The sequence below is a fragment of the Anolis carolinensis genome, chromosome 2 (genome assembly GCF_035594765.1).
Source record: "Anolis carolinensis isolate JA03-04 chromosome 2, rAnoCar3.1.pri, whole genome shotgun sequence".
In the NCBI taxonomy this organism is placed as follows: Eukaryota; Metazoa; Chordata; class Lepidosauria; order Squamata; family Dactyloidae; genus Anolis; species Anolis carolinensis.
In genome coordinates this window covers 243,103,838-243,124,650 of record NC_085842.1, presented here as the reverse complement: position 1 = coordinate 243,124,650, position 20,813 = coordinate 243,103,838, and the positions used below count along the sequence as shown (strand labels likewise).

At 38.7% G+C, this 20,813-nt stretch overlaps 1 protein-coding gene across 2 annotated transcripts in view; it reads left to right on the top strand.

Moving 5' to 3' along the window:
• kank1 (KN motif and ankyrin repeat domains 1) overlaps positions 1-20,813 on the top strand; it is a 122,288-nt gene that overhangs the window by 61,957 nt on the left and 39,518 nt on the right. For both annotated transcript variants that reach the window (XM_062971963.1, XM_008103320.3), the window contains exon 2: positions 7,897-8,011. In XM_062971963.1, the coding sequence (XP_062828033.1) occupies positions 7,975-8,011 (37 nt within the window). In that variant the 5' untranslated portion in view covers positions 7,897-7,974. The remainder of the gene's footprint in view (positions 1-7,896; positions 8,012-20,813) is intronic.

Here is a 20,813-nt window from a genome sequence, read left to right as displayed (position 1 = left end):
GCTTCATTCCGTCATGCGGACCACATGACCTTGGAGATGCCTATGGACAACGCCGGCTCTTCGGCTTAGAAATGGAGATGAGCACCAACCCCCAGAGTCGAACACAACTAGACTTAATGTCCAGGGGAAATCTTTACCTTTACCTTTTATTCTTGATTTGTTGTTGAATTTTTAAAACAATGTTACTTTTTTCTGGCTACATCTCTGGCTGGTTTTAAGCTATCTTTTTATAAAATAATAATAATAATAATAATAATAATAATAATAATAATAATAATAATAATATTTTTGTCTGCTGTGCTTTGAGGAGTTTCTGATTTTTGACTTCAATCAAAGCAGGTTCTTGAACTGCAAAGACTCTGGCAGAAACCAGTGCAGGTGGTCCCGGTGGTGATGGGCACACTGGGTGCCGTGCCGATAGATCTCAGCCGGCATTTGGAAACAATAGGCATTGACAAAATTACGATCTGCCAACTGCAAAAAGCCACCCTGCTGGGATCTGCACGCATCATCCGAAAATACATCACACAGTCCTAGACACTTGGGAAGTGTTCGACTTGTGATTTTGTGAAACGAAATCCAGCATATCTATCTTGTTTGCTGTGCCATACAACATCGTTGTGTTGATAATAATATTTTATTTATATACCGCCCTATCTCCCGGATGGGACTCAGGGCGGTTTACAGTCATAAAAGCAAACACAAACATTACATAACAACATAATACACATTATTAAACAAAGTAAAATAATACAATTATAACAATAAATCACACTTACATGACCAGATCAAGGGGACGGGAACCATAAAACCAATATATTAAAATGTATCATTTTAGGCTAGGGAAATCTTGTGCAATATATTCAGGCCCAGAAATCGGCGGTAGTCCAATGTAATTACTCAAAAACCTGCCGACACCACCAGGTCTTCAGTTCCTTACGGAAATTGGATAATGTAGCGGATTGCCTGATCTCTTTTGGCAATGCATTCCAGAGCCGGGGGGCCACTGCCGAGAAGGCTCGTTCCCTCGTCCCCACCAGCTGCACTTGAGATGGTGGTGGGAGCGCGAGAAGAGCCTCCCCGGAAGATCTCAAGGTCCGCACTGGCTCATAGGAGGAGATGTGATCACGGAGATAGGTAGGGCCCGAGCCATGTAGGGCTTTATAGGTCAAAACCTGCACCTTGAATTGGGCCCGGCAGTTTATCGGCAGCCAGTGGAGCTGCTTTAATAGGGGCATTGTGTGCTCCCTATAGCCGGCTCCCATTAGAAATCTGGTTTAATTGTGTCAAAAATTTAACAATGACATGGTGATTTCATAGGTACCCATTTTATTTATTATTTATTTAATTTTTTCCCATCATTTCTATCCCGCCCTTCTCACCCGAGGGGACTCAGGGCGGCTCACAATCCGGCAGAATTTGATGCCAATATACAATACAAAAGATAAAACATGAACAATTAAAACTGTTAAACAGATTAACAATATACAATAAATAAATTTAAAACAATACAATGCAAAGTACTTGAGGCATTCATCCACAAAACCTTGTGTGTGAACCTTAATCCAGACCACGTCTTTAGATTTTATAGTTAACCTACCTTGCCTTGCAATACAGCTAAAAATGCAGTAAATAAAAAATGAAATAAAATAGAAAGTATGCTACCTATTAATCTTTTTATTGTTTAGGTTCTTCAGTTTACAGTGAAGGGAACTTTAGATGTTTTCAGGCTATTGTCAGAACTAAGATTCTTTGAATTTTTTAGACCAAGACTGGCTTACATATAAATCCTTAAAGGGTGAATGCTCTTATTTTTACAGTTGTTTTAGTGTTGGAAAACCTTTAACCAAAATTTTATGTAGTGGCTTTTGTCTTTTCCAGGCATGTCTATTGAAAGACATACTTAGAACCCTCAGATTCAGCGGTTAATTAAAACTTGCTAAAAATCATCTTCACAATAAAAGTATAGTGTCTAATGGTAACATTTAATTACTACAAAATTTTAAAGATAACTCAAAATATTGTTACCTTTTCATCCTACATTTACTGCCAATTAAGTTAGTTCGCTGTGGACAAGATGAGGAAGAGGAACTAGTACAATGAAAACTATTACATTTATAAAACTGCATTACAGTGATAAGTGCCCTCTTTCTATGCATCTTGTGTTCGTTGCAACAAAACTGCTTTCAGAAGGCAAATCATGAGTTTTTAAACTTTGTTCACATGACATCTTTGCTGATGTTCTTCTGCCATTCATGATACTGAATACTATGGAGAAAGATAGGTCCTCACAAACAGGCTGTTAACTGCTCAAAGGCTCTGAAATAACCCTAATGTTCAATGTAGTCCTGGCCGTGCCATTTGGGGGATTCTGGGAATTGTACTCCAAAAGAAGCTACTCTTATGTTCTGCTTCTTTGCAGGTTAATGACTGTAAAATCCACTGTATAGTGTATACATATTTTTTTTAAAAACTGGGCAGACGCCTCCAGTTTTATAATATACATTGCTTTTTTTTACTTCCTGAAAGTGGTTTAGATGTCTAATTTTAACAATACAGAATTTGATGGACTCCTTTTAGAAAACTTCCAAAGGATTCTCTCTCCCCCCCCCCCCCCAAGTTTTCAACCTTTATTTTTATTGTCAGCATCTGGTGAGTTTATGCACCATATCTTGTATATAACCCAATAAAGCCCTCGCTAAGATAAGCAATAACTGATAAGAAGTTGTGTCTTATGGTTTCTGACAGCATTATTAAATCTTTGTTTGGCAAGATACATATCATTTGAAATAAAATCTGTTTCCATAGGGGCACCTGGCATCTTTAAAGACTAACAGATTTGCTGTGGTCTTAGCTTTTGTAGGCTTTCTGCATCCGATGGCAAACACTGTCTGTAATAACCTTTTTTGGTGACTTAATAATATTGTTCATTGTAAGAATAATAAATAATACAGTTTAAGAAAGATGACAACAAAGAGTACAAGGTGTCTGAAAATTATCTTTACAATATAAATTCCATGCAACTGAAAATTTAAAGATAATTTTCAGGCACCCTATAGAAGGCGTCTTCAGCTTTTTCCATTGTGACCCCATTTTGCCTGAGAAATTTTTATGTGACCCCAGCATTTACTGATAACAAGCCATTGTTTGCAAGACTTGCTAAATGGATTGGTTTTAATTTTTTATGAAGCACAGCTGAAGAATTTTCTGAAGAGTCCACTGTAAAGACTGCACTTTGTTGCTAACAGATTTATGTAAATGGGTGGTGATGGAAACCTTTTCCTGTTGCGAAATATTTTGTGACCCCAGCATTGAGTTAAGGGGACCACATTTGGGGTCAGGTTCCCCAGTTTAAGAAGACGGACCTCATAGAATAAAACTTGCTAACAATTAAAGTGAGACACCCTTATGTAGTATCTCCTGATTATGACAAAACATGGAGGCAGGTGAGCACTTAAGAACAGAAGGCATGTGGAATGAAGGGGCCTTGTTACCAGAAATCCCAACTGGACCCAGGTTTTATTTCCAATCTCTGGGTAGAAAACACCTGCAGATTTCTTCCTGCGTGAGAACTGAAAATGTTGAAAAAACCATCTCTGTGGAGAGGGGGAAACATACAGATAAGTTGAGCAGTAATCTTTGGCTGGTCTGTAATACTTATGATAATACCACAAATATTGAAAGAAGTTGCAGTTCCTAATAAATTGGCTCCAGGTGTGTTCCTGCAGCTGATAAGACATGTTCAAAGCATGCCTAGGCACTTGATTTAATGTTACAACAAATCAGATAAAATCACCCAAGGAGGATGGAGCAGAAATGATAAGGGACTGGGACAACTTCCATTGCAATTATAATTTGAGGTTTTGAAATTGTATGATATGTAGTGGGCCCTTGATATTCACTAGTGTTTGGTTCCAGGTCCCCCTGTTGATACCAAAGCCCTATTAATGGCTTAGTAAAATAATGTCCCTGACATAATCAAGTTTTACGTTTTTGTTTTTTAAATTCAAGCATGGGTTGAATCCATGCACACAGAGGGCAGACTGTACTTGCGGTGTAACCAGTGGTTGATAGTATTAGAAATCTTGTACGTCTAAAAATATCATTATTTCTGCTCTCTTTAAATGGGATAAAGAACAATTCTGCCTTACAGTTTGTGCTATAAGAAGCTTAAAAACAAAACTGATTAGCAAGGGAAGGAGACCCACAGGTCATTGAGAGGCCATTTTCAACTTTTACCTTGTATTGTGTCGCAGTAACAACTCTATTCTTACAAAAGGGAAACTATCCTGAATCTTGGACAAATTGTAATATTTTGTCTTACCCATTTTGGTGTGGGACATGGCAATAGAAGTGGCCTCTCTGTCCTGATGTGGGTGGTACATGAACATAAATACAAATGCTGTTCCTTTCAGTGCTGTTTGTTCAGGAGGAACTCCCTGGTGACATGTGCCATATGATTATTTAACCTAGGAAAGGGCCTTTTTTGTGTGTTTGCTCTTAACACTCAGGGTTGTGTTTGGCTTAAACATTGTACCTTGGCTAGCTGCCCAGTAAAACATCTTCATACTGTGGTAGGAAGCCCAGGGAGGCAGTGTACACTTGGAATTGTGAATAAACTAAAACTTCCCGCACATGAATGTGAAAACCATATGAGAGCTTCTATTTAGCAAATTTTCAGCATGAGAAGAATCCTTTCAACACTTACGATTTTGCAATTTAATTATCTTTCCTTCTATGTGCTTTCTCTGTCATAAGCCTTATGCTTCATAAATGACTGTTCCATGTGGTATTTGCATCTCAGTGTTATAGTTAAATGTTCACTTCTGAAGGCTTAGGTTCATGTTACAGAGGTAAAAGTTTTCCCCGAAATTCAGTCTAGTTGTGTCCGACTCTGGAGGTTCATGCTCATCTCCATTTCTAAGCCGAAGAGCCGCCATTGTCCATAGACACCTCCAAGGTCATGTGGCCGGCATGACTGCATGGAGCGCCGTTATATATGATGATAATATTAAACACTCATGTTACACATGACAATATGGCCAAGTCCTTAGACCATTATTTTCTCTTGATACTACAGTAAAAATGGGTGACATTGAGAAAGTTTATTTTTCATGCTGTCCAGTGAATTTATTTCATATATTGTTCTTTGTCACTTTTATACCTGTCTTTTCCTTCAACAAGCTCTGGGTACAGCATATGGATCTCTTTCTCTCCATTTTTATTTTTATTCCTACAACAATTGTGTGAAGTAGATTAGGTGAAGAGCTTGTGCTTTGCCTAACTGCACCCTCTGAGCTTATGGATGAGTGAAGATGCAAACCCTCACCTTCTAAATCCTAGACTGACACTAACCATAATATCATGCTGACTTTTAATCTCAATTGATGGCTTGGTTTAAATTTGAACCATAAGGTGAGCACAGTTGCATACACCCACAGCGCACCCTGCACTACAGAGGCAGATGCATTCATTTTTATGTTTATGTGTAGAAATTTGCACCCCATTCTGTCAGAGCTTTCATTGCACTTAGGGTACCGGTTTATTTTACTGTGCATCCATAATGACGTGTTCTCTGGCTATCTGAGTACACATATAAAGTTTCGTATTATGTACCCATTTCACTTATTTCACAGGATATAAATGCAGACAACAAAGACCACACTACAGAGACCCTAACTCAATGTCATCTTCTGATTTCCTGGCCTCAGCTTATAAGGTGTATGACAGAACAAGCATGTTCTCCTTTGCCTCTGTCCCCGTTCATCCTTTTAACTTTCATTAGCTTTGTGCATTGGTCAAAGGCTTTCATCAGCTTTGTGCATTGGTGAATAAACACTTGGCTGTATGTGGAAAAGGAATTTATGGGCAACTATTCATATGCTGCCAAATGATGTAAACATCAAGACATTTGGCACTAGCTTTCTATATAGAAAGAAAGTTTGAATACTGAATTAATAAAGCTTTCTCCCACTCCCAAGTGCATCTTCTATTAGCAAATAATACTTCTAACCAGTCCTTACTTGTTCTTACATTTGCCCTGAAGTCTTCACAAGTCTGTAATCTCAGGCAGGTATGAGACAAGCACGTAAAACCATGGGATTTGTAAGGGCAAGAACCCTGAAGGATTGTCCTGAGAAACACTCTGTCTTCTCATGTACCTGTTCTGTGAGAACACCTAAGCCCCAATGTATACTCATTTCATACGTACACACCCATATAGAGAGAAATAGCCTGGGTGTTACCTATAAATACGATGGACTGTTTATATTGTTTTTTGCAAATCAATTTCACTTGATAATCTTGCTAGTGCTTGGTTTATGTTACAGCCACCTACTGCTAGCCTCAGTGCTGCTGAATGACAAAACACGTTGTAGTTATTGCTGTGCTGTGTGCTGTTTGCCATTTATAAAGCAACTTTAAGAAGCAACTTTTTGCTGTTGTAATTGTTGATGTGGGAACGATATACTGTGTTGTATTATTTGCGTTTACCGAACTGACAGTCAGGGCATTTTTGTTAGTATATAAGTCTAGCTGTGCTTTCTTTAAGAAGACAATCCAGTTGGACAATCCGGAAGTCATTTTCATACTTGGGACTATAGAAGTGTTACTTGGTATTCACAATCACATTTCATAGTACACTTTTCAGACAGGCTGATACCTAGTCAAGTCTGCATGGCAAAAAATAGCAGCTGGTCAACAACAGAAATGCTCCAGATTTACCCCAGACATAGCCACATTCACTGGTCAAACTTGCCGTGGTGGCGTGTTGGAGTTCCTATGACCCAGCAGGGTTGAGGTCTCATTGGCCTCGTCTGGGCTGTCATATAACCTCCTGTATCACTGTTGCCGGCTCCTAGCTACCCACAGAGCTCTGTGCAAGTGTCTGGCCATTGCGGTAGCCCCATTTTGACTTCTGGAGAGGCACCTACACAACCAGGAAGAAGGAAGGGATGTGTGGGCACCCCTGCTGATGTTGTATGGAGCTCTGGAGGTGGCAACAATGGTGACATGGACACAATCATCCCATTTTCCCTGAGCTGTTAAATGCAAGGGGAAGTTGATAGTGGTAGTGTGCTGACTGTACAGGGGACTAGTCTGTCTCTAACCCAGTGCAGCTGTCAACACTGCCTTGAGGTGCAGGATACTCCAGTGTTTCAAGGAAAATCTGGAGCATCCCACAACTTTTCCTGAAGCAGGGCAAAGCCAGTTTACTCTGCAAAATTCACTGAGAGTTATAAAATGTTGTGAAGACTGCCAGGAGCTAGTTCAGGGTGAGTTTGGATTTTCATTCCTATTTAGACTAGCCCTCTGGCATGAGAAAGTGGGGCCACCCAACTCTTTCAGCAGGATAGGACCTGGGGACCTGAAACAGCCTCTGTCTTTATATGTGAATTCCCATTATAGCATTATATCAAAAATAACACATTTAATGCTGATAGATTCTGGACTGCAGCACTTTGAAACAACTCGAGGCAATTAAAAATAAGTGTTTAGAATTCCTATGTGTTTATGATATTTTTGTGTATTCACATACTTCCCCTCATTACGTCCACGGTCTTACTTTCCCTCTGACAAAACCGTAGTTCTCTTTGCAAATATGCTTGTGTAGCGAAAGGGCTTTTTTATATAGTGGTGTTAACCAACATTTGTCTATATAAACAGGTCAAACAAGCACCCATGACACATTTTTAAGAATAATAATACTTGATCTGGGGCTTGAGAAGGGGTTAAGTTTCTTAATATCTCTTGGCATTGTTGATAATTTCCTTTTAAGGACCTCTCATGTTTGAATTGTAGGATTGTATATGTGTATGTATTTTTTTATCCTTTATTAACAAACGGACACTGATGTTTGAACTATATTTTAATTGCTCCTCTCCTTTTCTGTTTCAGGTTGCATGCCTGGTTGGACTTGATGCTTGATTTGCATGACTCATAACAATCTGTTTCTGGATTTGTCAGTGAGCAGGCATGGCCCACCCAGTGAATATTAATGGAGGTTCCACAGGTAAAGTCTTGTTCTATCAGAAGAAAACTCTTTTCCAGAAAAACTGTTCCTAATGGCTTCCAATCTTATATTTTCAAGTGTTTTTTAAACCAATCTTGGAATGTTTTGTGAGCACTGTTATCTTTTTCTCCCTCTTATTTTGGAAACTGAAATTAAAACTTATTTTTGCCATATTGTGATTTTCTTGTGAAGGATATTGGTTGAGTCTTGTTGGTTTCTGCAAGATAACTGTTAGCTAATAATCCAATATGTAAATTGCATTCTTGATACTGTAATGGCAAACAAAGTTCCAATGCAACAGAAAAACAAAAGCAAAACAGGCCTTGTGTTTTTACAGAATCTCAGATGCAAGACTCATGGTACCATTATGGAAATACAGTAGAGTCTCACTTATCCAAGCTAAATGGGCCGGCAGAAGCTTGGATAAGCGAATATCTTGGATAATGAAGGATTAAGGATCTTTAAAGATCAAATTAGGTTATGATTTTACAAATTAAGCACCAAAACATCATGTTATACAGCAAATTTGACAGAAAAAGTAGTTCAATACGCAGTAATGTTACGTTGTAATTACTGTATTTATGAATTTAGCACCAAAATATCACGATATATTGAAAACATTGACTACAAAAATGGCTTGGATAATCCAGAGACTTGGACAAGTGAGACTCTACTGTATCAGTAGCCCACTGAAGTAGTTACATATTTCTTCATACAGGTCTTGCATGATATGAGACACATTGCTTTTATCCTCTGTATGAAACTCTGGCCCATGTCTCTTAGCGTCACAACTATTCTTCTTTTGTATGATTTATAACATCTTTGTCTGATGAAGAAGCATGTGAAGCCTTATCATAGAATCATAGAATAGTAGAGTTGGAAGAGACCTCATGGGCCATCCAGTCCAACCCCCTGCCAAGAAGCAGGAAATCGCATTCAAAGCACCCTCGATAGATGACCATCCAGCCTCTGTTTAAAAGCCTCCAAAGAAGGAGCCTCCACCACAGTCCGGGGGAGAGAGTTCCACTGCCGAACAGCCCTCACAGTGAGGAAGTTTTTCCTGATGTTCAGGTGGAATCTCCTTTCCTGTAGTTTGAAGCCATTGTTCCGTGTCCTAGTCTGCAGGGCACAGAAAACAAGCTTGCTCCCTCCTCCCTATGACTTCCCCTCACATATTTGTACATGGCTATCATGTCTCCTCTCAGCCTTCTCTTCTGCAGGCTAAACATGCCCAGTTCTTTAAGCCTCTCCTTGTAGGGCTTGTTCTCCAGACCTTTGATCATTTTAGTTGCCCTCCTCTGGACGCTTTCCAGCTTGTCAACAACTCCCTTCAACTGTGGTGCCCAGAATTGGACGCAGTATTCCATGTGTGGTCTGACCAAGGCAGAATAGAGGGGGAGCATGACTTCCCTGGATCTAGACGCTATTCCCCTATTGATGCAGGCCAGAATCCTGTTGGCTTTCTTAGCAGCCGCATCACATTGCTGGCTCATGTTTAACTTGTTGTCCACAAGGACTCCAAGATCTTTTTCACATGTACTGCTGTCTAGCCAGGTGTCCCCCATTCTGTATCTTTGCATTCCATTTTTTCTGCCGAAGTGAAGTATCTTGCATTTGTCCCTGTTGAACTTCATTTTGAAATTTGAACTTTGTGCCTTGAAATTTTGCATGATGTATTTTGTGCCTTTTGATTGTCACAATAGAAGTATAGGTGTTCTGTGACTTTGCATTTTATTGTACTCTTTTATCCTTTGTTGTTACTTTTTTTTACAAAAGAAAAAGCAACAGGGAATACATTTGTGTAACAGTTATAGACAAACTGATTTTAGCTTAGTGTGGCTTGAGCTATAGCTTGTTTGTTAAAATGTCCCTTAGTTTTTATAACTGCCTGCTCTAAAGGTCTTCTTATTTGAATTGTGAGCGGCCTGACTTTGTTTTAGAGAAAGGTAAGGAGAAGGAAATAATGATTATAATGATGATCATAATAGAGGGCAGCCATAGAACGACTTGTAGCAAAATCCAAAGCTTTGCCTCAAAGATGGCAAACAAGGTACCTATTTTGCATGCTAAACTGGCTGATACACCATGCTGAGTTTGGTGGTTTTTTTAGTGCACGTTTTTGCAGTGAGGAAGGTTGAAGGAAAGGAGTCAGTGTCTTTGAACAATTTTGTTGAAGTACTACAAACTGTTTGGGTGTTAATTTCAAAAATTAACTTCTAAAGGAATGATCCTTTTAACTTTTCCAGTTTGGTATAATTTACTCCAGAAGAAATCAAGAGAAAATGGTTTTACTTTTGAGATGGTACCATAAAACACTACACATACTATCAACATTATTGTATTTCTAGTATATTAATATACAGTACACACAACTATAGCATGGAGCCGTGGTAGAGCAGTGGGTTAAACCCTTGTCCTGCCTGAACTGCTGACCTGAAGGTTGGGTTGCTGACCTAAATGTTGCCGGTTCAAATCCACAAGATAGGGTGAGCTCCCACCTGTCAGCTCTAGCTTTCGGGAATAAGCCTTCCAGCTAACACATCCAGGCATCCCCTGGGCAACGTCTCTGTAGACAGCTAATTCTCTCACACCAGAAGCAACTTGCAGTATGTTCTCAAGTTGCTTCTGACATAATAAAAAACCGAGTATAACACTGTTAACAGTATAAAGTATTTTGTGTGTGTGTTTAAAAGAGAGTCATATGAATGATGGGACAGTTGAGAGTCTCATCTGAAGATAGACTAAATAGGAACTATTTATCCTATATCTGGCAAGAGCCAGCATGTTGTAGTGGTTTGAGTGATGGACTACAACTCTGGAGATCAGGACTCAATACCCTGTTAAGCTATGGAAATCCACTGGTTGACCTTGGGTAAATTGCACATCCTAAACCCCAGAAAAGCATATGATACTGCTGTTACAAGTTGGAAACATCTTGAAGGCACACAACAACAACATATACCGTTGGTCAGGCCTTGTCTGCTGACCTGTCTGGAACCAACCATGGTGATACTGAAAGACACAGTTTATTGCCTTGGCTGGAATCAACTGCTACTTGTGTTTCTTCTCATAGCAATTATTCCGCCTAGTCTATATAACACTTCTGAAACTCTGTGAAAAACTGGTACTTGGATTTATTATTTCTCTTTTCCCTTTTTGTCTGCTTTCATTTAGGTTGTAAACTTGTGAGCTGGCCCTATATTGTATTTTTTAAAGGGAAGTTGTCCAACACCTAGAAAGCTTCGAACTCTTTCCATGAATAATCAGTAACAACAATATGTTCCATTGGTGTAACTGCTCTCCTGTTTTGCACCAAGCTATCAGCTGATTGTGGTTATGAGAGAGGTAACTCTTGATAAGGAAGCAAAGTTGTGGGACTGAATGGCTTAGCTGAAGGACTAAGAAGGAATTATGCGGATTTGAGTCTTGGCTGCTTGAGTCTGGAAACATAGCTGGCCAGCTTGATGAAATTCTGTACATAAAGCCAGGAAGTTCAGAACATGCACAGTCATTAAATTAGTTTATTTTATAAGAGGCAGGATACCAAATGTTGGCACAGTGTACAGTTATTCACATCAATCGTAGCAAGCATATGTGATGCAACACAACAGAGCACTGCCTTGATCCACCAGCACTCATTCCTTTGGTTTAACAGCACTAATAACGTGTGCATAAGGTTATAACCTGTATGAATACTTCAGAAATACTGAAAGTTATTAAATGCAATGTTTTCTGGCTTTTAAGTTCGTCATGCCAAAATAATGAAGTTTCTTTCAACTCAGTAAAGTGCTAGGTTGCTTGAAACCTTTTGTGTTAGATCACTTCTGACTTCCATGTTTTCCAGAGGATGCAAGCTCCTCCCAACTATCTTTGCTTGTATTTATTTAGTTAGGAGGGAAAGTATATATTGATGCATTAAGTCTTCATACAGAACTACAGTAGAGTCTCGCTTATCCAACATAAACCAGCTGGCAGAACATTGGACAAGTGAAAATGTTGGATAATAAGGAGGGATTAAGGAAAAGCCTGTTAAACATCAAATTACATTATAATGTTACAAATCAAGCACCAAAACATCATGTTTTACAATAAATCGACAGAAAAAGCAGTTCAATACACAGTAATGTTATGTAGTGATTACTGTATTTACGAATTTAGCACCAAAATATTGCAATGTATTGAAAACATTGACTACAAAAACATTGACTATTAAAAGGCAAACTGAGTTGGATAAAACAGAACATTGGATAAGCGAAGGTTGTATAAGCGAGACTCTACTAATGTGGTGCATGCCAGTGCAATCAGCTGTCCTGCCATCCAGGTGCATCTCATTCGTAGGTGAATGCAAGATATATGTTTATCTTTACTCAAAACATGACAAAAATACCAAGCACTTTTTTTTGCGGAACTAACTTATTTAATTATGTCTTTAAACCTCAAGAAGTTCAGTCAAAGTTTCCTGCTCCCCATATATATATACACACACACAACTAGAAGGGTCAGTAGAGGTGCATCTACATTGTAGAATTAATGCAGTTTGACATCACTTTAACTGCATGACTCAATACTGTGGAATAATGAGAGTTGTAGTTTTATAAGGCCTACTAACCCCAAATAGTGCTGGTGCCTCCCCAAACTACAGCTTCCATGATTCCATATCATTGAGCCACGACAGGTCAAAATTAGTTCTTTACAGTGGTTAAAAATCTTTGATTAAGTCTATCCCCATGATATATTTTACACCTTTTTCTCCCTCTTGAAAAATAAGTGCAGCGTTTCAGCCTGAAATAAATGAACTTTATTATAGTTTTAGATTGCGTAGTAACTAAAGTTCTCTGGGCTATCTATAGATAGATGGAAAGTATAACATTAAAAAAACCCTAAACAATTATAATGAAATGACACAAAGTATCATGCATGTTACTTATAAACATTAATGCTTTGTGGTCAGACTAATGTTTGAACACTCCAGGACAAGAATCTTCTACTGAACTTCTGTAACAAGTTCATCCAGATATGCCAGTGTTTGAGGGCATTGAGAGAGAAAGAGGATATTAAAACATACACAACCCAGTGGAAAAACCGAACTAACTTAACTCATCTCAAGTTTCACTTAATTAATAATGTCTGTTATAGGACTTGGAAAAAAACCACATTAGGATGTACTTGAAGAGGGATGAGCCCAGGGAGTGTTTTCCATTTAAAATGTGGGTTTATTTGCTTTTGTTTTTATTTATGGCCCAAAGTATTGTGAAGGGTGCATGTGTGTGGGTGCGTAATTTCTAGGACAGTGCGTATCACTGGAAGTGTTCATTTCTACTTCATGAAGGTGCTCCAAAGGTTGTATAGATTGACCTGCTTTAAGTATGCTAATTGGGCAGAAGGTGCATTAATGTTTCACTGGCTGCTGAGAAGGCTTATGAAGATCTTTATTGTGTGTGATTTTTTTTTCTTGGAGATAAATATTAATGTATGGGTATGTATTTGCAGTATAGTCATTGTGTTGTATATAGTAAGTTCCCCTGTTGGATTTTGGTGTGAAATGTATAATGTTTTTGAACAATTCACTTGTATTGCAACTACAGACAAATATGCCATTTAAGTAGCAAATATTGTTGTTGTTTCATTTGCTAACATTGCTAACACTAGTGTTGCATTAATACTATATTTCTTATGACTGTCCTGTCATGCTTGTATCACCATTGTTTTTTTTAAATGTTTGTGTTTTTGGGTGTGTTGTTATAGAAACCTTTGTTTATTTTGATGCCTACTACAGTCAGATGTCAACCTGCCATGAGCTAAGGCGTTGTTTAGAGTTAGGGATTCAACCACACCTGTTTCATCTAGTTTTTAAAACTTATCTATTGAAGCAAATTATTTTAGCATTATTTGATAGCTTTCTTCCCCTGAGAACTTATACTTTGCTATAGGCAAACACATTATAAGTACAAAGCTAAGTGGTACATCCATGTTTATGATCCTGTGCATAAGTCAGTTTGGCTGGTACCTCTCTGGGAGTGACTTATTAAAAAGGTACACAGATGAAATATTTCATGGCATGCTATTGCTTTGGGATTGTTGGCACTTGCTTTACTTTATACAGCCCAGAGCCGTTAGTTGTAACATGTTGCGCTTGTTTTTTGTGTGCCTGTTTGTTTAAATCATGAGCGTTTCATAAGAGTGTTGGATTCCCAGGCACGTCAGGTATTGTTACTCTGCTGCAATGGATAAGGGAGTCTAGTCTTGTTGCAAGCAGCAACTGGGCGTTGAGAGAGCATTGAAACAGGTTTCTTAATTGCTTTGAGTTCAAAGAGTGGAAAATCAAACTGGAGAAATAGAGATTCCCAATCACCATGCACAAGGAAGAGGGAAAGAACTAGTGTGAATTTGCTTGTTGGGATCTACGTTGATTTGAGGTGTTTTTGGTCTTCAAATGAAAGATGTAAGTTACCTGAAGTGGATAAGTTTAGTGCTAAATACAGCAGTAAGTGCTGAGTCTTCAGTTATGTGTCTGGCAATTGTTTTTCTTATTACAGTACTTTTGTGTAATTTCCTGAAGTGTTCTAGTCAATGGAGAACGTACAGATTAGAGTTTCCAGACATAAGGCTAAGTGTTGGGGGATTTGATGTCGACAGTTTTCTCCTGTGTGTTTTACCTGTGTGAGAATATAATATATAGTGTAGGAAAGGTGGGGCTCTATCTGGTTCTGATCTGCTATTAAAATCTGTAGTTTATTATTAGTCATGTAGGCTAAAGGAAGAGATTGATTGTAAAATCAGCTTTATGATACCTGGGTTTTCTTTTATATATGTCAAGTGAGTGCATTCGAAATAGCTTTTGTACCTAGTTCAGCTTCGTGGTTGAGGTGTAGAAAGGCTTCAGAAAACTGCCAAAGAATTGTAATGTGGTTATCAGATGAGTAATTTATTTTTGTTTTCTTTAATTAACTTTTCACATTAGTCTTGTCACTATCCACATAATAGAGTTTGAAATGGGCCATTTGCAGTCAGCTTGAATTTCCATTACCTTCCTACAATGATGTGGGTGGTGAAAATCAAAATGGTTGTACAGGCAACCCCTATGTTACGATTTTATATGTAAGGTGGAACAGGTACATTTTTAAGTGCAACTCTAGCCATATATGTATATGCTTTGGATAGCATAGGGAAAGGTTAATACTTTGTGGTGTTTGTTTTGCTGTCTGTACCCCTGTTCAGATGATTTCTATCCATGTGATCATTGGATTTTGAAAAATTTGGCTTGTGGAAACAAGGATTGATGATAAAGCTTCAGTTGAGACACCTTTCCCCCATGAGAACGCTTTCAGGAGTGAATTTCTCTTCCTAGGGGCTGATTTTTCTCACTTCCTCTTGTCTCACCCCTGTTCTTAACTATGAGTCATTTGTAAATCAGATGTTTGTAACTCAGGGACTGTCTGTACACTTTTTTGTTCAGTTTGTCTATTTAAGACATATGCATGGTGATTTTTATGTGTGCAAATATTGCTTCATTATAACTGGAGTTTTGATTTTCAGTAGAAATTGGTTAATATCAGTATTAAAAACATAGTTTTACTTTGTGTTCTATCAGACTTCTTTCCCCTTTTCCAGAATACCATCTCTCTCCTGTATCAATAGAAATCCAAGCCTACTTACATATCTTTTTGCATGGTTCCATCTTACATTACACAGAAAGCCTGTGCAATCTATAGGCATGGTAATGCAACTCAAGAGATACTAGGGTCAGTGGTAGTAATTTCCTCTGGTTCTTTTTTGTTATAGAGTAGTGTAGATTGTACAATATGTCTCCGCACATATAATCTATTACCTTTAGGTGTAGTTGAGAATGGTGACTTATCTCCAATGTTGACGCAAGATTTGATATTTGGCCCAGTCACTTTGGGTTGGGAGAGGGGTGCCATCTTCTCCTTCATCTCAAGTAGCAAAATGTTGTGGGATGAGTGTACATCATCAGATTGATAAGTTATGACATGCAAGAAGAAATTTCCTTTTACATGAGGATAGGTTTTAATACTCAGCTTCCCTTGCTTACAATCCGAAGTGGTACAGTTGAGAATTCTGCACAAACTTCGTTCAAAATAAGGATTTTTTTGACCATGAAACTTTCTATCCTCCTAGTCCATGTTTATTGTTTATTTTCTCTTTTGTTTATTCTAGCTACCTTTACTCATTATTTGCATTACTGTGTTAAGTACATACATGATATAAGCATCCAATCTGCTATTACCACTGGCTAACAAAATGTTCAATAAAAATAAATATTAAAAAAGAGAATTCTGTTATCTTGGGAATGAGGAATCTATTCTGATAAGAAACCTTATCTGACCTAGTTATCTCTAGAGGTTTTGGGTTATAACTCCCACAATTCCCCAACTAGGAAGTTGATGGAACTTGTCATTCAAAACACCAAAAGGGTAATGTTAAGTTGGAGCAGGCTGATTTGCTCAAGGAAAATACAAAGGCAATTTGGAAACAGGAAATGCTGCTCCTTACCACAGATTCCTCCTAGTATCAATAGTTCTCTGTGTAACTTCAGACCTCTGAGAGTAAATACATGAAGTGAGAGAACAAGTATGCACCAGCAAATATGCATGTGTGCTTGGTTTATGCATCCTGCCAAAATGCAATATAAGAGCATTGGTTTTAAAACATTGGTTCACTTGAATGAGATATAGAATTGTGGAAAAGCTCCTTCTGGCACCATGTCGAGATTATAGGTGTCGTTGGCCAGGTTGAAGTAACAGGATTCTATTATTCATAGGCAACTTGTATATTCCTGGGTGAAGTCTCACTTGTGTGCGCGAATGATGCCATACCACCAGAATTCAGTTTTGCTTTGGTGCTTGACCTTGGTGTTTGACCTGCTGTGTGTTTATGACTTCAACTCCCACAATTCCTGACCATTGGATAGATTGGCTAGGACTTTGGGGAGCTGGAGCTCCAAACACCTAGAGGACTACAGGTTGTGCACCACTGGTGTAGAACCACTTAATGTAGTTCAGTGCAGTTCATACTGCACTGTATGGTTCTACGCTGACCATATAATGTTCAGACTGCATTGTTTGGCAGTATAGAACCCGCCTTGGATGAGAAATGACATTTTTGAAGTGTATAATCCAATTTCCATTAAAAGACAGAATTGGAGGAATTTCTAGAATCTTGGAGGAATGATTTGCAGATGCTTGAAATAAGTGAAGGCCGTCTCTAGTCCATCTTTTTCAATATGCAAAGGATTATTGTCCTGTGGAATAGACAACATGCTAAATAGACTTGCCTCCAAATTATAGGACTAGTTTATGGAATGTTACCACTTCCTTCATACTTTCAGCTTCTCTTTCATTTGCAAGCTTTCCTTTTTTTAAAAAGGTACTCTTGACTCATTATTGTGCAATGAATGATTTCTATAGCATAAAATGAAGGCAAAAACGTCTTTTCCACACATGCCTATATTTACCATTTCTTACTGTCTGGTCACCTAAATAGAAGGGGGGAAAGGCTCTCTCCTCCTACACACACACACACACACAGAGTATAAGCTTTACTGATTACCTGAGTCTGTGTCTCACTCATTGCAGGGAACAAAATGAGTATATTCCCTGGCCATGTCTAATGTAATTTCCTTTACCATCTTCAGAGACCAAATATTATATTCTATTTTTATTAAAATTTACATATTTTAATTTTAAAATAACCAGAAATTTGTAGTTGTAGATCACCATCTGTGGTATCTCCCAATTGCAATTGTAAAGAGAAAACAAAGAAATCTAAATCTTGCTGTAAGGGCTATAGTCTTTGTGAATGTCACATGCCAGAGCTAAGGCAACATTACACATGAAATCTAGAATAGCGGTAATGGGATCTTTTTGTGTCTCCCTGCATATAATGTGAAGATTATTTCCCACAGAGATTGACCTTTACAAATATATCACCACTTTTTACTAATTTAAATCTGGCCAGAATAAGCCCATCAGGAACGAATGGAGCTCACAGGCCACAAGGTAGTCCTGCACTTTTATTGATCTTCTCAGTTAGTCAGCATAGCAAGATGGGGCCTCACTAAGAGCCAGAATTACTGGAAGTTCCACTTCTGTTATTCTCATGACTCTTCATTGTTGACCTCTTGCCCTTCTGCTAGATTGTCATGTTGGTTTTTTTGATGCAGCTGTAAACATTTGTGTTCTGCGTCTTCTATCATTTGCTTCTGAGCACAAATGAAATCGCTTTAGAATATTCTAGAGCTTGGAAAAATTACTTTTGGAACTAAAATTCTCAGTGGCCATGCTGACTGGGACATTTTGGGAGTTAAAATTCAAATATTGACCTTTTTCAAGCTCTAAGATTTATGCATAACAATCTGGAACCATGTGGAGAAAGCTGCTGACTGAGGATTTTTTTTCTTGCCACTTTCAAGATAAAGTGACTTGAGTAGTGGACTTTGTTTCTGGGTTTCCATGACTAAAGGGGAATTAAACCCTTTCAATTCCATGACTAACTCATTTAATGACTTAGGAAAGACCCTGTTCTAAGTTTTAAAGGAATGTAATGGAAGATCTTCTTCTTCTTGCCAGGCTTATCAAGTTTGTAGACGACACCAGATTGGGAGAGTTAGCTCACAGAGGACAGAATCGGAATTCAACATGACCAAACAGATTAGACAGATGGGCCAAAGCTAATGAATTTCAACAAAGAGAAATGCAAGATACTTCACTTAGGCAGAAAAAAAATGAAATGAAAAGATACAGAATGGGGGACGCCTGGCTTGACAGCAGTATGTGTGAAAAAGACCTTGGAGTCCTCGTAGACAACAAGTTAAACATGAGCCGACAATGTGATGCGGCGGCGAAAAAAGCCAATGGGATTTTGGCTTGCATAAATAGGGGTATAGCATCTAGATCCAGGGAAGTCATGTTACCCCTCATTCTACCTTGGTCAGGCCACACCTGGAATACTGTGTCCAGTTCTGGGCACCGCAGTTGAATGAAGATGTTGACAAGCTGGAAAGCGTCCAGAGGAGGGCAACTAAAATGATCAAGGGTCTGGAGAACAAGCCCTATGAGGAGCGTCTTAAAGAGCTAGGTATGTTTAGCCTGCAGAAGAGAAGGCTGAGAGGAGACATGATAGCCATGTACAAATATGTGAGGGGAAGTCACAGGGAGGAGGGAACAAGTTTGTTTGCTGCTGCCCTGCAGAATAGGACGGGAACAATGGCTTCAAACTACAGGAAAGGAGATTCCACCTGAACTTCATTAAGAACTTCCTCACTGTGACAGCTGTTTGGCAGTGGAACTCTCTGCCCCAGACTGTGGTGGAGGCTCCTTCTTTGGAGGCTTTTAGGCAGAGGCTGGATGGCCACCTGCTGGGAGTGCTTTGAATGAGATTTTCCTGCTTCTTGCAGGGGGTTGGACTGGATGGCCCGTGAGGTCTCTTCCAACTATACGATTCTATGATTCTTTGAAATGCAAAGTACTAAACTTATGGGAGAGAGGGGGGATTAAGTGTACATATATAGGATGGATGATACCTGGCTTAACAGTAGCACATCTGAAAGGAATCTGTGTTGCATCAGTGGGAGTATATGCTGAGGGAAGTAATAGTGTCATTCTATTCTGCTTTGGTCAGATCTGACCTGGAATACTGTGTCCAGGATATTGACAAGCTGGAACCAAAATGGTAAAAGTTCTGGAAACCATGCCCTATGAGGAGTGGTTTAGGGAGCTGGATATGTTTAGACTGAAGGAAGAAAGGTTAAGAAGTGACATAATAGCCATGTTTAAACATTTGAAAGGATACCATGTTGAAGATGAAGTAAGCATGTTTTTTGCTGCTCCAGAGACCAGGACACAGAGCAATGGATTCCCAACTACAGGAGAAAATATTCCACCTGAATATTAGGAAGAGTGTGGTGGAGTCTCATCTCTGGTGGTCTTTAAAAAGAGGCTGCATGGCTATCTATTAGGGGAATTTTGAATGTGTATTCCTGCATGGTTGGGGATTGACCTGGATGGTCCTTGTTGTCTATTCCAATTCTGTGATTCAAGGGAACCCTGTGTTAGGATTGCCATAGATCGGAGTTGACTTGAAGGCACATAACAACAATACCTCCAAGTCCCCATCTCAGTAGATTGTTTTGGGTGTAATATCCTTAATATCAGTATTTTTGTTAGTGTAGATGTGAGCTCAGATATCTAATATTTGGTGTAATAGAGATACTGAAAGATATTAATTGGCTTTAATGTGTTGTTGAAGGCTTATATACCTCACAACCTCCGAAGATGCCTGCCGTAGCTGTGGGCGAAGTGTCAGGAGAGAATACTTCTGTAACAAGGCCATACAGCCTGGAAAACACACAACCCACTAATTAGCTTTGTTAGCATGGAAAGTATCTTTGAACTCCTCCCCCTTTCTTTTTGTTTCTCTGTATTTCAGTGTTCTCTCTACTTCTATGAGCAGCTTTAAAATTTATTGAAAATCAAGTTAATCAAAGAGCTGAATACTACCTTGCTTTATTTGTAAAAGACTAGAGTGTGACTTGGACCATTTCAGAGTATGTTGTAACAAATTGTCTTTCTTATCCACTTTAACCAATGACATGGTATACATTGCACGATTACCATAATTGCAGTATCTGAAGTTGTCCACATGAAAAGTGGAAAGTAGGAGAACAAAGCCTGGTCTATATACATTTTGGGTTCAATAAGCACAAACCCATTGCCCTGAAATGAATTGCTTGCAGATGAACTCTCTTCCTTTGCGACCTCAGTTTGGTTTGTCACTTAAGCTA